Source organism: Platichthys flesus, chromosome 10 (assembly GCF_949316205.1).
Source record: "Platichthys flesus chromosome 10, fPlaFle2.1, whole genome shotgun sequence".
Classification (NCBI taxonomy): domain Eukaryota; kingdom Metazoa; phylum Chordata; class Actinopteri; order Pleuronectiformes; family Pleuronectidae; genus Platichthys; species Platichthys flesus.
In genome coordinates, this window is record NC_084954.1 from 5,700,074 (window position 1) to 5,715,848 (window position 15,775).

Consider the following 15,775-nt stretch of genomic DNA (forward strand, 5'->3'; position numbering starts at 1 on the left):
GGCCCTTTTAAGGACACTTGGAACAATTTGGATTTAAACTTTGAATCTCAAATTTGTTCTCAACTCACATTAACTTGATTCGTTCATTTGAGGAACATCACTCCGACTCCAAATCACTTTTGCAGAACACAATGCCGTCTTCAGTAATTTCTAATCCAACAATTTGTTGTTTCTTATCTAGATACAAATCGCATTAATTGAATTGATAACATTAGGAATTGGTCTCACCTCCGTTTCGTCACAGCTGAAATGATGACTGACATGTATTTGTTCTCCAGACCTCCTCCGGATCTTCTTTGAATGTCTGAAAGACCAGGACGTCATCTCCCTGGACGCGTCCTGCATGTGGGGGACGAGCGAAGACCCGGCCGGGCAGCTGGATGCGGGCGTGGCCCTGAACACCGTCACAGCCTTCTTCACCTGGCTGCGGGAGGCGGAGTCCGAAGACAATTGACGACTGGAGACCCCCGGGGGACATTGTTTTTTAAGGACTGCAAATATTGTAATTCAAAAACTTTAAAAACAATAAAAAGTATTTAAAATGCTTGTTCTCATGATTTGTTCTTTCCATGGTTTGGTGCTTATAGGGGATATGACTCAGTATGTGTGTGTGTTTCTGTGTATGTGTGTGTGTGTTTGTAAGTTCTTAAAGGGTTTGGTTATTTTACTCTTGAAACAAGTCACTTATGTTAACAGTTCCAAACGGTTGTCTACCATTGCTGATCAGTAAAAGTTGTTTTGTGGTGTCATCATTAGACAGAGGTAAACAGATGTTTGTTCCACTTAATTTCCCATGAAGGTTTTTCTATTCGTTTGTAGATATTCACGAAAATTGATTCAGTTCATGTTTGTCTTGTTTTATTTTATCGACAAGAAGACAAGATAAAATAAAACATTATATAATGATGTACATATATAGAGACAGTGAGATCAGAACTGAAGCAAACCTATAAAACCGGTCTGTAAATAAGGGAAACTGTTAATCTCCCCCTAAAACAACTAAAAGATAAACGACCACACAACCTTGCTGCTTCCTCACTCGTGGACATGCTCGGTTATAATATATTAGTTTACTTGAGGACCCACTGTTGGTCTATTTGTATTTTTTGTACATATATATAAAAAATAAAACGGAAGTGTAGTTTTATTTCAGTTATTCTGAAGGTTACAGTCGGAAGTGTCCTGGGGGTTAACTTTAACTGAAATCTGAGCACAATGACGTTGAGTTGTGGCTCTATCATGGTTGTTGGTTTCCAGTTTGGAAAATATATATATATATATGGAGAGAACTAGGACTGTCACAATATCAGATTCTCACTATTTGATTATACTGACTAAAAGTATCGTGATATAATATCTATAAAGGAGACGTTGTCATCCCTGATTATTGTTAATCTGGGTTAAACTTGTCATCTCTTGTGGTCTATATTTGTGGCAAAGGAAAGGTCTTTTGATTAAAAAAATTAGTCCTTTACTTTGTGGGAAGTTGAAGAGATTGAATGTGAAATTCAGATTGACCCCATTCTGCTTAGGTGCCCTTTAGCAAGGCACTTGATCTCCCATCCCACCTATGCTTTGGGAATCAGAGAACTCAACCCTGCACAACAGCGCTGAGACAATCCTCCATTTATTGGTGAGTTGGGCAAGGAATGTGTTGATTTTGTTTTTTTAATTTTGTCAGCCTCAGTGTCTGTGTTGCATTAGACCTCATAGTGGAAGTGTTTGTATTAGGCGGCATACTAGCATTTAAAACCATTTGTAAAAACAACATTTGAAACCTCTCTACACAAAAAGCCAGCGGACTATTAGACACCTACAGTGACTTCTGCCCAAAAGTGTTCCACATTACAAGCTGTGCCTTTTAAATACCCAGCTGTAGATGCTGCATGTCCCTGTTTGTAATATAACTGTAAACGTTCAGTTGGTGATTGTGTAGAATGAGATTATATAAATGGGCCTACTGTGAAAAATTAGGCCTTTTACTGTAAATGCTGCATAAACTCTCCCTTTAATACTGTGCGGACAACACTGTGGGTAAACATCTAAATGATGAATAAGACATTCCAACGTTTAGTATTATATTATATTTAGTTTCTACCAATGATCCCTTTTATGGGGTGCCATTTGTAAAGCAGCTCACGCTGAAAATAACATTTTGTCACATTTAGCTTCAAACCATGTTTAAAAACTACATAAAATAACAAACACATAATAGTAGCTACAGGTCATAAGTCCTGCATCCTTCATAAAAGTGACATTAAAAACTCAAGGTACTCTTCAGATAAAGTTTCTCCAAACGTCTTTGTTATTTTATGTAGTTAATATCACGATAATCCATGTCCAAGAGTCCATTTCCCCGGATAAGATTTATTCGTTATCTGCCACTATAAACACACTCTGACCTCCTCAAGCTTTTATTTTGTTACTTCCTGTTACCGGCATTTGAATTTGCATATTAGTTCAATATTTAGTTTCACACGAAACATTTAGATTTATCATTTAGATTTAGATTTAGATTCAACATTTAGATTTAAATTTAACATTTGGATTTAACATTTAGATTTAGATTAAACATTTAGATTTCACATTTAGATTTAACATTTAAGTGTAACATTTAACATTTGGATTTAGATATTTAAAATATCTCTAAGTTGACAAATATTGTTGTAAATGTGCAAAAAAGTGACTCCAAAATTCACAGGTTTTTTTAAACATGGTTTGAAGCTAAATGTGACAAAATGTTATTTTCAGCGTGAGCTGCTTTACAAACGGCACCCCATACCCTTTCACCTACATCTTACACACTAGACCCTTAAGATTTGTGCATATGGGCCATTTGTGAATGAAACACATTGTTCGTTATTGTTGCCAGCCATTTCATTCCAATTAAATGTTACTTGTGAGGATTTCTGTGCTGGTTGGTTGCTTCTGGGCCTCTATGGAGGTGTGCTCTCAAGTTCACCCTTCTTCTGGTCTTCTGTCCATCTGCTGGTTCGTGCCGGTACTGCACAAACATGAATTAAACACTGCGCAACCTTCAATGAGTTATTTAGCAAATGCAATTGTAAGTGCTATTGTTCAGAGGGGGAACAAATTGTTAAATTAGAAAACTTTAAATGAGAAAACAACTGATGTCTCGTGGCCAGTAACTTTATTTTTGCCCCAAGATAAAAACACACAGTTGTGATTATTAAGACAGCAGCAATACATTTCTTAGAATAGAGGAGAGAAATCTTTGCATCTTTATGTTCCAGAAGAGGCTTAAAGTCAGTTTCCCCCTCAGAAGCCGTTACAACCACCCTGGGGAAATACCCTTCACCCACGTTCCTCAGAATACACAAAGAAAACAAAGAGAGTACAAGACCAACTCTCCCATTGTACCTGTGGTCTAAAACAAAGATATAAGCCACTGTTTCTTACCAGAATAATGAAGTAATGGGAAAAAGATAGTTTGAAATTGTGAAGCAACTAGTGTTTCTGACATCAGGTGCCAGAGAGGAAAGAAAATTAAATTTAACTAACACCAGAAATATATCGGCTACTAATAATAAAAAAAAAAAAAAATCTGTGATCCTCACTACTGACTGACACCACTAACGTAACAGATTTCCTAACACTCAATTTAAAAACCTGAGAAAATCTGACCTCATGACACATACTATTATTTTTTTATGTAGTTGTGTCCCTTGCAGACCTGGATCCTAGATCAGCACTTGAAGCCAAGGTTGGGGTGGTCTCCCTTTATAGTGTAAACATTGTCTTAAGTGGAACCCGAGGTCAGTCCTAATAGTCTCGGTGTGTGAGACGCCTTTAAGCGAAAAGGTAAGAGGATCATTAGTGAGATGTGAGGTGGGAATTGACTGCTACATATCAGAGGCCAGAGAGAGAACTGCGAATGAGATTCAAGTCCATTTTACTGCATCTGACCTTGGTTAGAAATGTAACTGGGCTAGAATATGGCTTAAGGAAGACTTGTCTTCTTCTACAGATGTAGAGATGGTGGCCAAATGGTATGCCTCACTGCTGATTACATACAAGTATCTTCTTGAAAGTCACATGCATTGCAAAAGGAGCGAGAAGAGTAAAAACAATCTGGTTTTCAAATGCTTATAACAAAAATATTGGACTTAACACAATGCCAAGGTGCCTTGGTAAATGCGTAAACTTGCTCAACTTTTACTGCCACATACTCTGCATTTCCTGTATTTTGCATATGATCCGTTTAGGTTCCCCCCACACATTCTTCTCCCTGAGAATGATATAATCACTGATGATGCACCTGTGGCCTGAAGCGGTAGTGGACTTCTACTCGTCTTTGCACGTCGACCCATTTGCAACAAAACGAGACCAATTAGCCAACAGATACAAAGCAGCCTGCAGGGAGCCATGAGATGCAAAGTTCCTACTGTACTCCTGACTCTAGAGTGGTCATTAGCTCCACCTGTTTGAAGATATGACTGATCAAACTTGAAATGTCGTGTGGCTACCACCTTTTGTTATCTGCAGGTGCAGTGTACTGCTGCTGTGCCAGTAGGTACCACAGGTCATAATCTAAATGGCCAAGTAGGTGACAGCTAGAAATGGAAGCCACTGTTGTAACAGCTCCTAAGATGATAAGTCAGGGAACTGACACACTGAACAAGAATGGATGGAGGAGGAATTGAACATACGGCTTAATACACACAACAAAACCCAGTGGATACCTTTGGTGTCTTGACAGAAGTAAAATAGTACTTCAGGTGGAATGAGGTCAGAACAAAAAAGCAACAGACCTGCTGCCGTTTCACTAAGGAGAGGTCTAAAGCTAAAACAGAATACCTGCCAATATCAATACCAGTGTGGTTATAGACGTTTCAGTTATTTCGTTATTGTCATGTAAACACTTCTCTTAACACCCCCCCCCCCCCCCCCCCCCATTAAGGGATTTGTGCTGGAGGAATCAGATTTGATCATGCATACATTTAACCAAATTGCAATCGTGATTTTTTTTTTTTTAAGGAGCACAGGTTCACCACTTGAACGTAAACTTAAGGGTTTTGCTGAGACAGAAGTTGAAAAACAATGCAACTCAATTATTCATTCTTGTAACTGAATGTCAAAATAAGTCATTTAAAAAAAAAAAAGACAGGTTATTTGTGAATTTCAAACATATTGCCAACACACTTAAAATATTCCACTTAGTTTGAACGCACTATTCTAGACGGTAGGGGAGATAACAGATGAACTGACGACCAGGTCAACCCACTGCATGGGAACACGTTGACTTCTTGCCATTATCTATGTTTACACAAATGTTATCCTGTGTGGCTGTGAACCCGGAGAATCATCCTCCATTTGAGCCGCAAACACTTTCAGAGTGTGACTGCACAAAACACTTCAAATACCATTAAATGCAACCACCCCCAAATTTGTTTTTGGACGCACAACTATCTAACTCCAACACCTAGGATATAGCTTAAGGCCAACACCAATCTTTTGTTTTTGGGCACCGATGTCTTCCTATCACAAGACATGGATAAACTGCAAGATATCAACCATCTAGATTTAGAGCGATCATACAAGAACTAACAGTTTCTTGTTTTCACCATTTTGTGCCAGGAAGTGTCAATTTCTTCAGAACTGTAATAATGTAATGATTGAAACTGAACTTCCAACAGAGTTGTAGAGTAGTAAAGGTCTTCAGTGACTTGTTCATTCAAAATCAGCTTCTATACAACAGTCAGCTCATAAAAAGGCCTCAAGTGAAAAGAAAAGCTTTCTTGAGAAAATGGCCCCACCCAAAAACCCTCCGCTGAAACATTTCCCTGCTAGAAAAGGACAATTTTACTGAGACGCAGCTCGATGCAGTTGAAAACTTGCCCACGAGAGTCAATTTAATTATTCCGCTTACAGAAATGTATAACAGCAGAAGTAATTTGTAGTTTGCATGTAAATGCATGCATTCATTCATTTTCAGAGGGCAGAGAGACAATACAAAAAGCTGTATTTTGGGGTTTTCTGACATGTGTACAGAGAAGATCTGGAGCTTGCTTAAAATTTAATGTCAGCAGAAATAAAAATCACTTAAGGAAATTTTAGTTAAACACAAGGTGGAGTAGCTAAACTGAAAAGGAGAGTTGAAATACATGTTTACAGGCAACTCAAAATTAAAGAACGATTTGATGGAATGCACACAGTGGGACAAAAGCATATCACAAATACTATAAAAAAGGAATGTTATTAATTACTGTGATGTTGCAAAGAATACCTGGAGTAATATTAATACCCACAAAATTAAGCTGTGATGTCTAAGGGAGGTAAACTTCATTGATTGTAGAGAGTGCCAGGCTGCCCCAGGCCTGAGGTGCAGCTGAAGAAGCCGAGCCAGTCCGGGAATTTGGATTTTAAATTGACCAGCAGAGAAACTGGTGGAGGGGTGAAGGCCAATAGCTTTGGTGAGGCTTGAAAACCATAACGGAGGACAAGACTGAGGTCTCCAGCTTTGTACTTTACTTATTTCGTGTTCTTACAGGAGATGACATGCTCTTCACCAATAGCTTCTAACACAGTGACCTGAAAAGGAGGAAAGACAAAGTTTAGTTTTAGAGTCATGGTAAAGCCGACTCAAAATCATTTAAGTTGACTATTATTTTGTCAATTCATTATCATGTATTGTGTGTGCCTTTGTTTGTTTACTTCTTGATTGGTTCCCAGTCAAGACTTGACTACCTGCTGTGCAGCTTTTAAATTTCTGATCGTTCATTGTGTGTTTTAAATTCTCTTTCTTCCTTTTCACAATTGTCATTTCACGTTCAAAGTTGTTTTTGTTTTAGTAAAGTAAGCAACAGCAGAGGAGAATCTGCTCCCTGTTTACACTGGCACGCAGTGTATGTGAAAGGTCACTTGAAATGGGCTTTCAGGTGGACAAGTAAGAACGGGGATCTGGACTGAAACAAAGCTTTAACGCTTGAGTAAACATTTTGTTTAGAAGCAAAAACATTAATATGGAAGTAAACTCACACTTTGTGTATTTGTTTACACAGGACTATACTTTTATACAAGTAAAGTCATTTGTGGCCATAATCAAGACAAAGCCTGTGTAAAAACATTGTGCCACTGAAGCAGCTCCTCTGCAGAACATATGGCTGAACTGAGAAGCTAAATATTGTGCATTTGACAGATGCTGTCAATATTAATGTGAATATTGTGCATTGAGTAGATAAAGTTATACACTCTTCAACGATTTGTTAACAGCTGGTTATTGCACAACTTTTCTAGTATCAGTATAAGGTGCAACACTAGCAGGAGTATAAGGCAGGCGGTGTGTGTATACAATAATCCACCACAAACACAAAACCATTAATGAATTATGCTTAATTGCAATGTTAAGGGCAGAACTGGGACACTCAAATTGTAGGTAAATATCAGCCAGCAGAGTAAAATAGAATGAGACCTTTTATAGTCATTGCAAAACGAAATGTAGCAACATTCCTTAAGGTGGCATCAAACCACAAGATGTGATGTTAAACCACTTTATCATCTGTTAAAAAGTGTTTAACAGATTCAGACAGGATTGGATCAAGCCTTTATTTCACCTCAGAAACTTACCCTAACTGATTCGCCTGCGTCCACTCTCTCTTCGATTTCTTCGCCCAGTTTACCCTCCGGCACTCTAAGATCCTCTCTGGTATCTCCATTATCATTCATGAGGGTCAAGTAACCGTCTGTGATACAGAGAACCTGAATGTGCCATTAGAAAAGGGGAAACAAGAATAATCATTTAAAACATTCACATTGACTTTTAAAAAGTAAATAACAGTAGAGACCACTCATGACTAACAAGTACCAGGAAAGTAGCTATACAAAAAAAAGCTCCATCACTTGACTTCTGGGGACCTTAATACTAAACTGAAAGTGGCAGACCTGAGAATTAATTTGGACAATCAAGAACCTGTAATTAAAAATATGGTTAACTAGGCCATATACGCGCTTTTCCAACACACAACAAAAGCAGGAAGAATGCAAATATCTCAGAATGAAAACATGTTTTCATTAAGTCTCAGAAGTGGGCAACAAAGATGGCAACTTAGAGAGCCACTGGATTTAGGAGTGTTTGGGCTGATACCTGTGTCACTGTGCTATAAACAACAATATTTACCGCAGCAAATTTATAAACCATGTACTGCCTCATGCAAGCTCTACCCAGACGCCCCATATTTCTTTTGGAGAAACAAAATGTCAGCTCATGTAATTTTTATTCTTAAATCAATGCTGCCGGACAGACAAGCTCCATTCGATGAGCTCATGGGTTTTGTGGAAGTCATAAGGCCATTTTATATTTACAAGAATTTGGCCACAACTCAAAGTTCAGTTAACAGAGTAGGAATCCACAATCATAAATACAAGCTAGTGTTTAATTTGGTTTCCCGCAAATATGGATCCAAAAATCTGGAAGGAGCCTAAAACCTGTTCAACTAGTTTACAGCAAGGCCACAATTTCGCAACTTCTGAGGACACATCTCAGCTCCGACAATTGGGACACACCCATTGAGCTAACAATATAGCACTTCTCTACTTTCCATGGTGTAAAGTTTTAGCAACGACATCAGTGGATGGACTAGTGGTTTAAATGTCAAATCAACCAAAATTGATGAGTAGTCTTGTTTAAATCACAAGACCCCTGCATTCATGACAAATGTCACTTACCCCCTTGAGGCACCTCAATTAAAAAAAAGTGCTCAGACAAGGACCTCTTACCTCGAACTCCTTCCTTAATACGCGTGGGACATCCAAGTTGTGGGTAGATGGGCAGAGATCTTCACACTTCTTCTGAGTAAAGAGGTCAAGTCCAACAAGGTGAACCTGGGAAAATAACACAACCAATAAGATTCAGCCTCGGGCCAAACAAGCATCGGGGGTCACTCATTAAACTGGGAAAGATCAAACTAATTCATTAGAAAGCCTTAAAGGGCTAGTTCACCCAGAAATAAAAATGCACTCATTATCTACTCACCACTATGCCGACGGAGGGGTGGGTGAAGTGTTTGAGCCCACAAAACACTTTAGGAGTTTCAGGTAGGGCTGGGCGATATGGCCTAAAACAGACATTGCGATACATGATATCGATATTTATATATCGACTCTTAATCACTGCACAAGGGTTAAATTCATTTAAGTCCACCAGAAGCGGCTACTTTAGCAGTACTGACGGTCCCTGTATGCACCTCGTCGAAAGATATCAGCGGATATTTAGGCCTAAAACTCGGAGTAAATGACTTCGAGTCGGGTTAAATATAAAAATAGGGCCTTCTGATACCTGAGCAGCTGTGGACCATCACTGTTCTTGACAGCGTTGCTACCGGCTCCTTCAAGCACAGACTGACCGTAATGCTAACGTGCTTTAGCCACGTCTGGTGGACTGTTAGGCTTAAAACAAATATAAATGTCTGGGCTTGCTGACCACACGAGCAGTATGGATGCATGCTATGTATCAAGAATCTTTGGTGACTATTATCTTCAATTGTAGTCGATTGTGCAGCAGCAGCACTGTTTACCCCCTGGGACTCCTTAAGTGTTTTGTGGACTCAAACACTTCACCCACCCACCCCTCCATCGGCATAGTTGTGAGTCGATAATGAGTGCATTTTCATTTCTTGTTGAACCTTCCTACTAAGCTGGGCATTCCCCCCCAAAAAAATGATGCACAGGATGCTTTTACCTTGGCGTGCCCATGCTTGCCAGTCTTGGAGGTACTCATCTCAACGATCTTGCAGGGACGATCTTTAATCATGACAAATCCATTCTTCCTCAGTGTGGAACACTGCACGGGGTATGTAGTAGAAGCCCCTGAGTCTCCGCAGTTGAAATCCTCATCTGCCATGGTGGTCAACAGGCTGTGCTATGAACGGGAACAACACGTGACACAATGTAAGCAGCAGAACACAACTTGTACTCACAACAGATGTTAGAAACACAGACGGGTGATGCATATAAAAAAGGGGGAAATTAGCAACTATGGCTACCAGATGCCAACCCCAGGGAGATTATGAACCCATGGACAAAAACTGCACCTCAAGAATCAATAAAACATGCGTGTGTGTGTGTGTATTGGGGGGGGGGGGGGCTATATTTTTTGAATGGTGCTTCATCTCTCCACCAGAGACCTGATGGCAAGTGGTGACTCGACACTAAGCGTTGTTGATTCTTCTAATGTTTTGTCCCCCTTCGAGCGGAGGACACTGGATCCTGGGGGAAGTGTCGACGTGGTCACCCTCGATCCGTCAGACGGGGCTTGAGCTTTAAGAGCTTAAAACACACATATATAGATAACGGCTTCAAAGTTCAACGTGTAATGCCTCGCTCCGTGTTAAAGTGCTTCTTTTCCAGCTAATGCTAATACAATACTTTGAAAAAAAATAACCGCTCATTAATTCCCCTCGAACTGCGACCTGCGTGCTTTAACACGTTAGCAGCCTGAACTGGCTCACCACCCCCACAAAGTGCACTAAACATTGGCGCAAATTAGCCGCAAATAAGTGGCTAGCTTTGGGCTAAAGGGCTAGCAAACACCGTTAAGTAGCCGTGGTACGTGGCAGCTGGGCCACAGGAGCACGTACAAAAAAAACAAAAAGCAGTCGGTTAGCTTCTGGTTCCACCTCGTGTATTCTCCGTGGTTAGCCAAGTTAGCTAGCTAGCTAGCCAGCCAGCTAGCTAAAACCCCGACCCACACCCATACGCGCCGACATGGCTGCTAGCATTAGCCACGGCGGCGCGCTAACTTCTTTCACATCGCGGCGTACAAGTTATCGACGAACCCGTGGGAGACGACGAAGCCTAGTTGGCGGGCTTCGCAAGTTAGCTCGGCGGCTACTAAAACAACCCCTGGAAAAGCCCCGATCGCCCGGGTGCTAGCTAGAACTGTTGCTGGAGCAGAAGTCAGAGTTGCCCTTACCTTTGTGCTGCTTGCGCTCAAATGAAGGGAGCGTCACTTCGCATGCGTGGAGGCTTATGTAGCGCACGAGGGAGCGGAGAGGGCAGGTACGGGCTCCGGTGACAGGGCTGCTGGGGCGACGGTGGCGGTGGGAGTACGGGGGAGGAGGACGGAAGATCCGCAGGCACACATCCGTACACTGCTGTTACACATCTGTACACATCTGTACACAACTGTAAACAAACAGCAGATACACATATGTTAACAGCTGGGAAGTAACTGAGTACATGTACTCGTAATCACCAGTATATGTTACTTGAAAAAAATAAAATGTTCGTAATTACTATACTTTAACCCTGCATTTGATGATGACATAAACCATTTAACATCGAAAACATACAATAACCACCTGCAAGATAATAATTATATTATTCAATGAGCAGTGCAGCATTATGGTTCCTTGCATTATGAGTGCACAACAGTTCAACAGAATAGTTATCACAATAATAATAATAATTTTATAATAACTAGGGCTTCGTTGTAGCACTGACAGGCCCGAGCACACGCATTTGAAAACTTTATCTAAATCTAAATCGATTTAGTTTAAACAAGGCTTACCTCCTTTTGGCAGTAGGTGGTGCTATCCCTCTCACTACACTAGACTAATAGATCTGTTCAGGTCAAAAACACAATTTCTCTCTTCAGATCGTATACATCTACTGTAATTTGTGTGTGTAATTGTGGTTCATAATTCAATCGTATTTTATTCTATTTTTTTTTACCTGTATTCATTATGTTTTTGGCCTGCTGTAATACCAGAACTTCCCCCACGGAGATAAAAGAAAATGTATGATCTTCTATTATCTAATCTAATGATGCCTTTTGTATTGCAATTAAATGCACCTTACATTCAGCATTCAAAATAATATGAATATAATTACACTTCAGAATAATATAACACTGTAGTGTTATAAAGTAGCCAACCGTTGCAATGTTGATACATCTACTATATTTTGTGTTAATAAGTGGGACTACTTGTCAATAACAGAAAACTTGTCGTTAGCTACAAAGCAGAGGGTGTGGTTAAAAAAAGCACATGACAAACACAGGTCATTCATTCCCACACGTACATAGGTTAGCTGCTTAAAAACAGTAATACAAATGGGTGCAATAAATACAATAAAATGTATAAGACAACTGTAGTAACGCTAAATAATAGTGTAACTCGTTTAAAGTATTAAAACTGTTCCCTGTGTTTACAGGATTATGTTAAGTCCTGGAAACACACAGAGGTTTTTAAAACTCAGTCGCTATGAAAAAATGTGGATGTCTCAAAAACAGGATAAATAAAAACATACGTTTGTTTATTTCCTAATAATTCATCTCCAAAATTGTAACATTAATAGTTGTTTTATGTTTTATTTCGAAAAGTTCAACTGCTTTATTTCATTGAATTTCTGAAATATCTGTTGTTTTGTGAGTTCAACTGTTGACTCCACGTTCATTTGTGGGATTTAGTGGCATCTAGTGGTGAAGTCGAAGAACTCTCCCCCTCTCCTTCAAAGCATGTTGGAGAATCAAAGAGGCGGAATCGATGGTGCCTCAGTAACATCAACATGGGAAAGGCCATTCTGGGCCACCGTAGGAAAATGGTGGTCCAACAACAGACTGGAAAAGGACTTGCTCCAGGTGTAGATGAAAAGGGCTCACTCATAACAACTCTAAGCCTCAGTTGATATTAGACTGCTGAAAGCTTTGTCATACATATTATATTTGATTTCTGCATAAATTCTACACACTGGATCTTTAAAAGATTCATACTCAGTTGGTTTCTGAAGAAAATCCGCAAAAGACATAATCAAACCTAAAAGACTTAAATTCAGATTTAATGTGACCTCAACTTCCCCCCCATCAGCAGCTGAACACATCCCAACTCGTACACACATACATCCATGTACATACAGACATGCAATGATTCAACGTTCAACTTACAATGAGCAAAATACATTATTTAATGGGGTCAGAAGTTGTAATTTACAAAAACGCACACCAGAAACGACAACACAAACAGAACAGAGACACTGGGACATCTACACACACAGAGGGGATGTTACTTCTCCACTCAGGACACCATTCACTCTAATATATCCTTGTTTAAGCTGGTATGAAAACGTCTATAATCGTATTTGAACATGTCCAACCTTTAAGTTATAATAGCGTAAAAAGTTTCTTGATCATCATCATCATCCAGTTTCATTTCCTATCTCACTTCATTCCATATTCAGAGTTCTAGTGGTTATAAAAGCCTCTCCATGCTTTGGCCTAAGATGATGCAATGAGTGGTAGTGGTAGAAATGACCCAAAACATTAAAATCCTGTCGCTTAACCTGTGAGTTTGAATACAGGAGTGATCCCTGCAGCGAGAGATGAACAACTCCATACACCAGTAACACATTTTTCATTGCCCTGCTTTTTGTGTAGTTCTTGTTTTAACGTAATGAAAAGGTGTCCTTTTCTCCTGTGTAAACAAACTTATTTGAAAAGATATCATGCTAATACTGTCCGAATAAACACAAAGTTGTTTTAGGCGTCCGTGGATGTTTTGAGCTGCTGCAGTTCACTATCGTCTTTGGGAATCGGGTCTTGCTTTTTCCGTCCCTTCTGGAAGACTGCAGCAATCTCCTCGAAGGTTTTTCCTTTGGTCTCAGGGACCCGGAGATAAGTAAACACGGTGAAACCGAAAAGCAGCACGGCAAAGAGGATAAACACGTAGCAACCGAGCCAAACCTGAAATACACAAAAATAAGATCAATAGAGGAGTCAGGTGGAAGAGTTGGTCTGAAGGACTCATTTCTGTGTGTGTCCCCTCTGCCCACCTGTATATAGGGGAAGGTCATGCCTACGATGAAGTTGCTGGTCCAGTTGCAGCAGCCAGCGAGAGCGATGGCCGCAGGCCGAGGTCCCTGACTGAACAGCTCAGCCACGATGAACCATGGAATCGGACCAGGACCGATTTCAAAGAAACTCACAAAGAGGAAGATGGCAGACATGCTGACGTAGCTCATCCAGATGAATTGATTCTGGAAGGAAGAGTAAATCAGTAAACCTTTGTGTCTTAGTACTTTAAAGGGAAACCTAAAATGGCCACAGTTCTGTAACATGCAAACCTCACCACTAGATGTCACTAAAATTCTACACACTGAACCTTGAAATAATGCATCCAGGATGTGCCTTGATATTTCTTTGTAAAAACAGCCCTTATGGCTAAGAAGTGGTTGAATACTAGTGTTAGCTGATGTTTAATGGCAACTAATTAGCTGTCACATATGTTTAACCTTGAAACATGGACTCATATCCTTCCATATTTTAACTTTCCATTGTCTTTTCTGTTGCTGATAAGTTATGGAAATGTGAAAATGGTATATAAGTAGATTGTTTTGTTAACCTACCTTTAATTCTCATATTGAAAACTTACATATGACGAATATGAGCTTATTCACATACTTGCCTCTCAGCTGTCACAGCGAAAGCGACATTCAGAAACAGCACAGCTGATCAACAAACTGTAATTGCAGGGGCGACCCCATAATTGGACGGAGGCTCAGCTCAAGTTACATCCCTGACACCCGGTTGGACGAACCTGGAGTGCGAGGCCCACTGTCATGGCAACTGCACAGCAGCACATTCCTCCCAGACCAATGAGCGTCAGACTGCGTCGACCAGCCCTGTCCACCAGCGCAACCTGGCACACAACACAATGTTTATCTCTCCATGTATGTGTGTTAAGTGTACAATCGTATGTTAATGTGTAACCTCCACTTGCGTTGGTGTGTTTTGCATCTGCAGCTACTCACAGACACCATCGTGAAGACTGTGTTGATGACCCCGACTCCTATAGTGGCATAGACTGGCTGACTGACACCAGCCTGAGCAAAGATGGCGGTGGAGTAATAAAAGATCTTGAAGACAAAACAAGGATAACATTTTAAGATAATAAATAAAGAAACAGGAACAACTAGGGCTACGTTGTAGCACTTGCGGGCCCGAGCACCCGCACGTTGAAGCCTGTTGCGGTCGGTGGAGAGAGCGGTCGATGACCAAGCGCACATCATCGATCGAGCATGCACTTCTCCACGTTGCATGCGTTTTGCGCTCTGCGGCAGTAGGTTTGCCAGTAGGTGGCGCCATCACTATTATTACGCACAGACATATAGATCTGTTCAAGTAGGCGCTCTGATGTAGCGTGAGAAATTTTGTGTCAATTGGACAATGTTTCCGCAACTTAATTTTCACACTGATCAATAGGTGGCGCTATGATCCTGAACTAATATTCATATATGGAGCTGTTCTATTCAGGATTGTGATCATAGGTCAGTAGTTTGGAGCCGGTTGGATAATGCAGAGTGGATTAACAAAGTACTTCCTGTTTCCTGGCGAATCAGTAGGTGGCGCTATGACACTGAGGAAATATTGACACACAGAGCTGTTCAGGCTTGGACTCTGACCATGTGACAGAAGTTTTGTAGTGATAGGACAATGCACAGTGGAGTTATGATAACATCGTGTCCTTTGGCGAAGGAAAATCCTTCGCCGCACATCAATGTTTACACGGTTTGAGGAAACGTCACAATTCTGACCATGATCTAATGACTTGACTGATCTGATTTGAGCTGTATATTGTAAATCAGCCAGGAGCAGTTCATCAAAGTATACAAATTGTCACTTCCTGTAGCCACCAGGGGGCGCTGTAATTTCAAGTCATAATTTCTGTGTAGATGTCATCAGGATGGCACCCTTGTCTTACATGTCTAGTTTGGACTCGATATGACAATGTATGTCCGAGATACAGAACCTCGTGTTTTGATG

General features: G+C 40.4%; 2 protein-coding genes across 2 annotated transcripts in view; both read right to left on the bottom strand.

The window, feature by feature from the left end:
* Positions 1 to 3,134: 3,134 nt before the first annotated feature.
* On the bottom strand, positions 3,135 to 11,082 carry LOC133961427 (eukaryotic translation initiation factor 5A-1-like). The gene is made up of 5 exons (XM_062396527.1): positions 10,931 to 11,082; positions 9,698 to 9,877; positions 8,737 to 8,841; positions 7,588 to 7,719; positions 3,135 to 6,552 (listed from the first exon to the last, which is right to left on the bottom strand). Exons 2-5 carry the CDS (start codon positions 9,857 to 9,859, stop codon positions 6,493 to 6,495), a joined length of 459 nt encoding a protein of 152 aa, XP_062252511.1. The 5' UTR covers positions 9,860 to 9,877; positions 10,931 to 11,082; the 3' UTR covers positions 3,135 to 6,492.
* A 2,297-nt stretch (positions 11,083 to 13,379) lies between these two features.
* slc2a2 (solute carrier family 2 member 2) overlaps positions 13,380 to 15,775 on the bottom strand; it is a 43,000-nt gene continuing 40,604 nt past the window's right edge. Inside the window, exons 9-12 of the mRNA XM_062397718.1 lie at positions 14,764 to 14,868; positions 14,550 to 14,651; positions 13,786 to 13,989; positions 13,380 to 13,696 (exon numbers count right to left, since the gene is read on the bottom strand). Coding sequence (XP_062253702.1) covers positions 13,493 to 13,696; positions 13,786 to 13,989; positions 14,550 to 14,651; positions 14,764 to 14,868 — 615 coding nt within the window. The 3' untranslated portion in view covers positions 13,380 to 13,492. The remainder of the gene's footprint in view (positions 13,697 to 13,785; positions 13,990 to 14,549; positions 14,652 to 14,763; positions 14,869 to 15,775) is intronic.

What these genes read in the sequence shown, in the direction of transcription:
- LOC133961427 (XM_062396527.1), bottom strand. Translation starts at nt 9,859, where the DNA reads ATGGCAGATGAGGATTTCAACTGCGGAGACTCAGGGGCTTCTACTACA. An exon ending in GCAAGCATGGGCACGCCAAG is followed by an intron (nt 8,842 to 9,697) that starts GTAAAAGCATCC and finishes TTATTTTCCCAG; the next exon opens with GTTCACCTTGTTGGACTTGA. An exon ending in TATTAAGGAAGGAGTTCGAG is followed by an intron (nt 7,720 to 8,736) that starts GTAAGAGGTCCT and finishes TGGCACATTCAG; the next exon opens with GTTCTCTGTATCACAGACGG.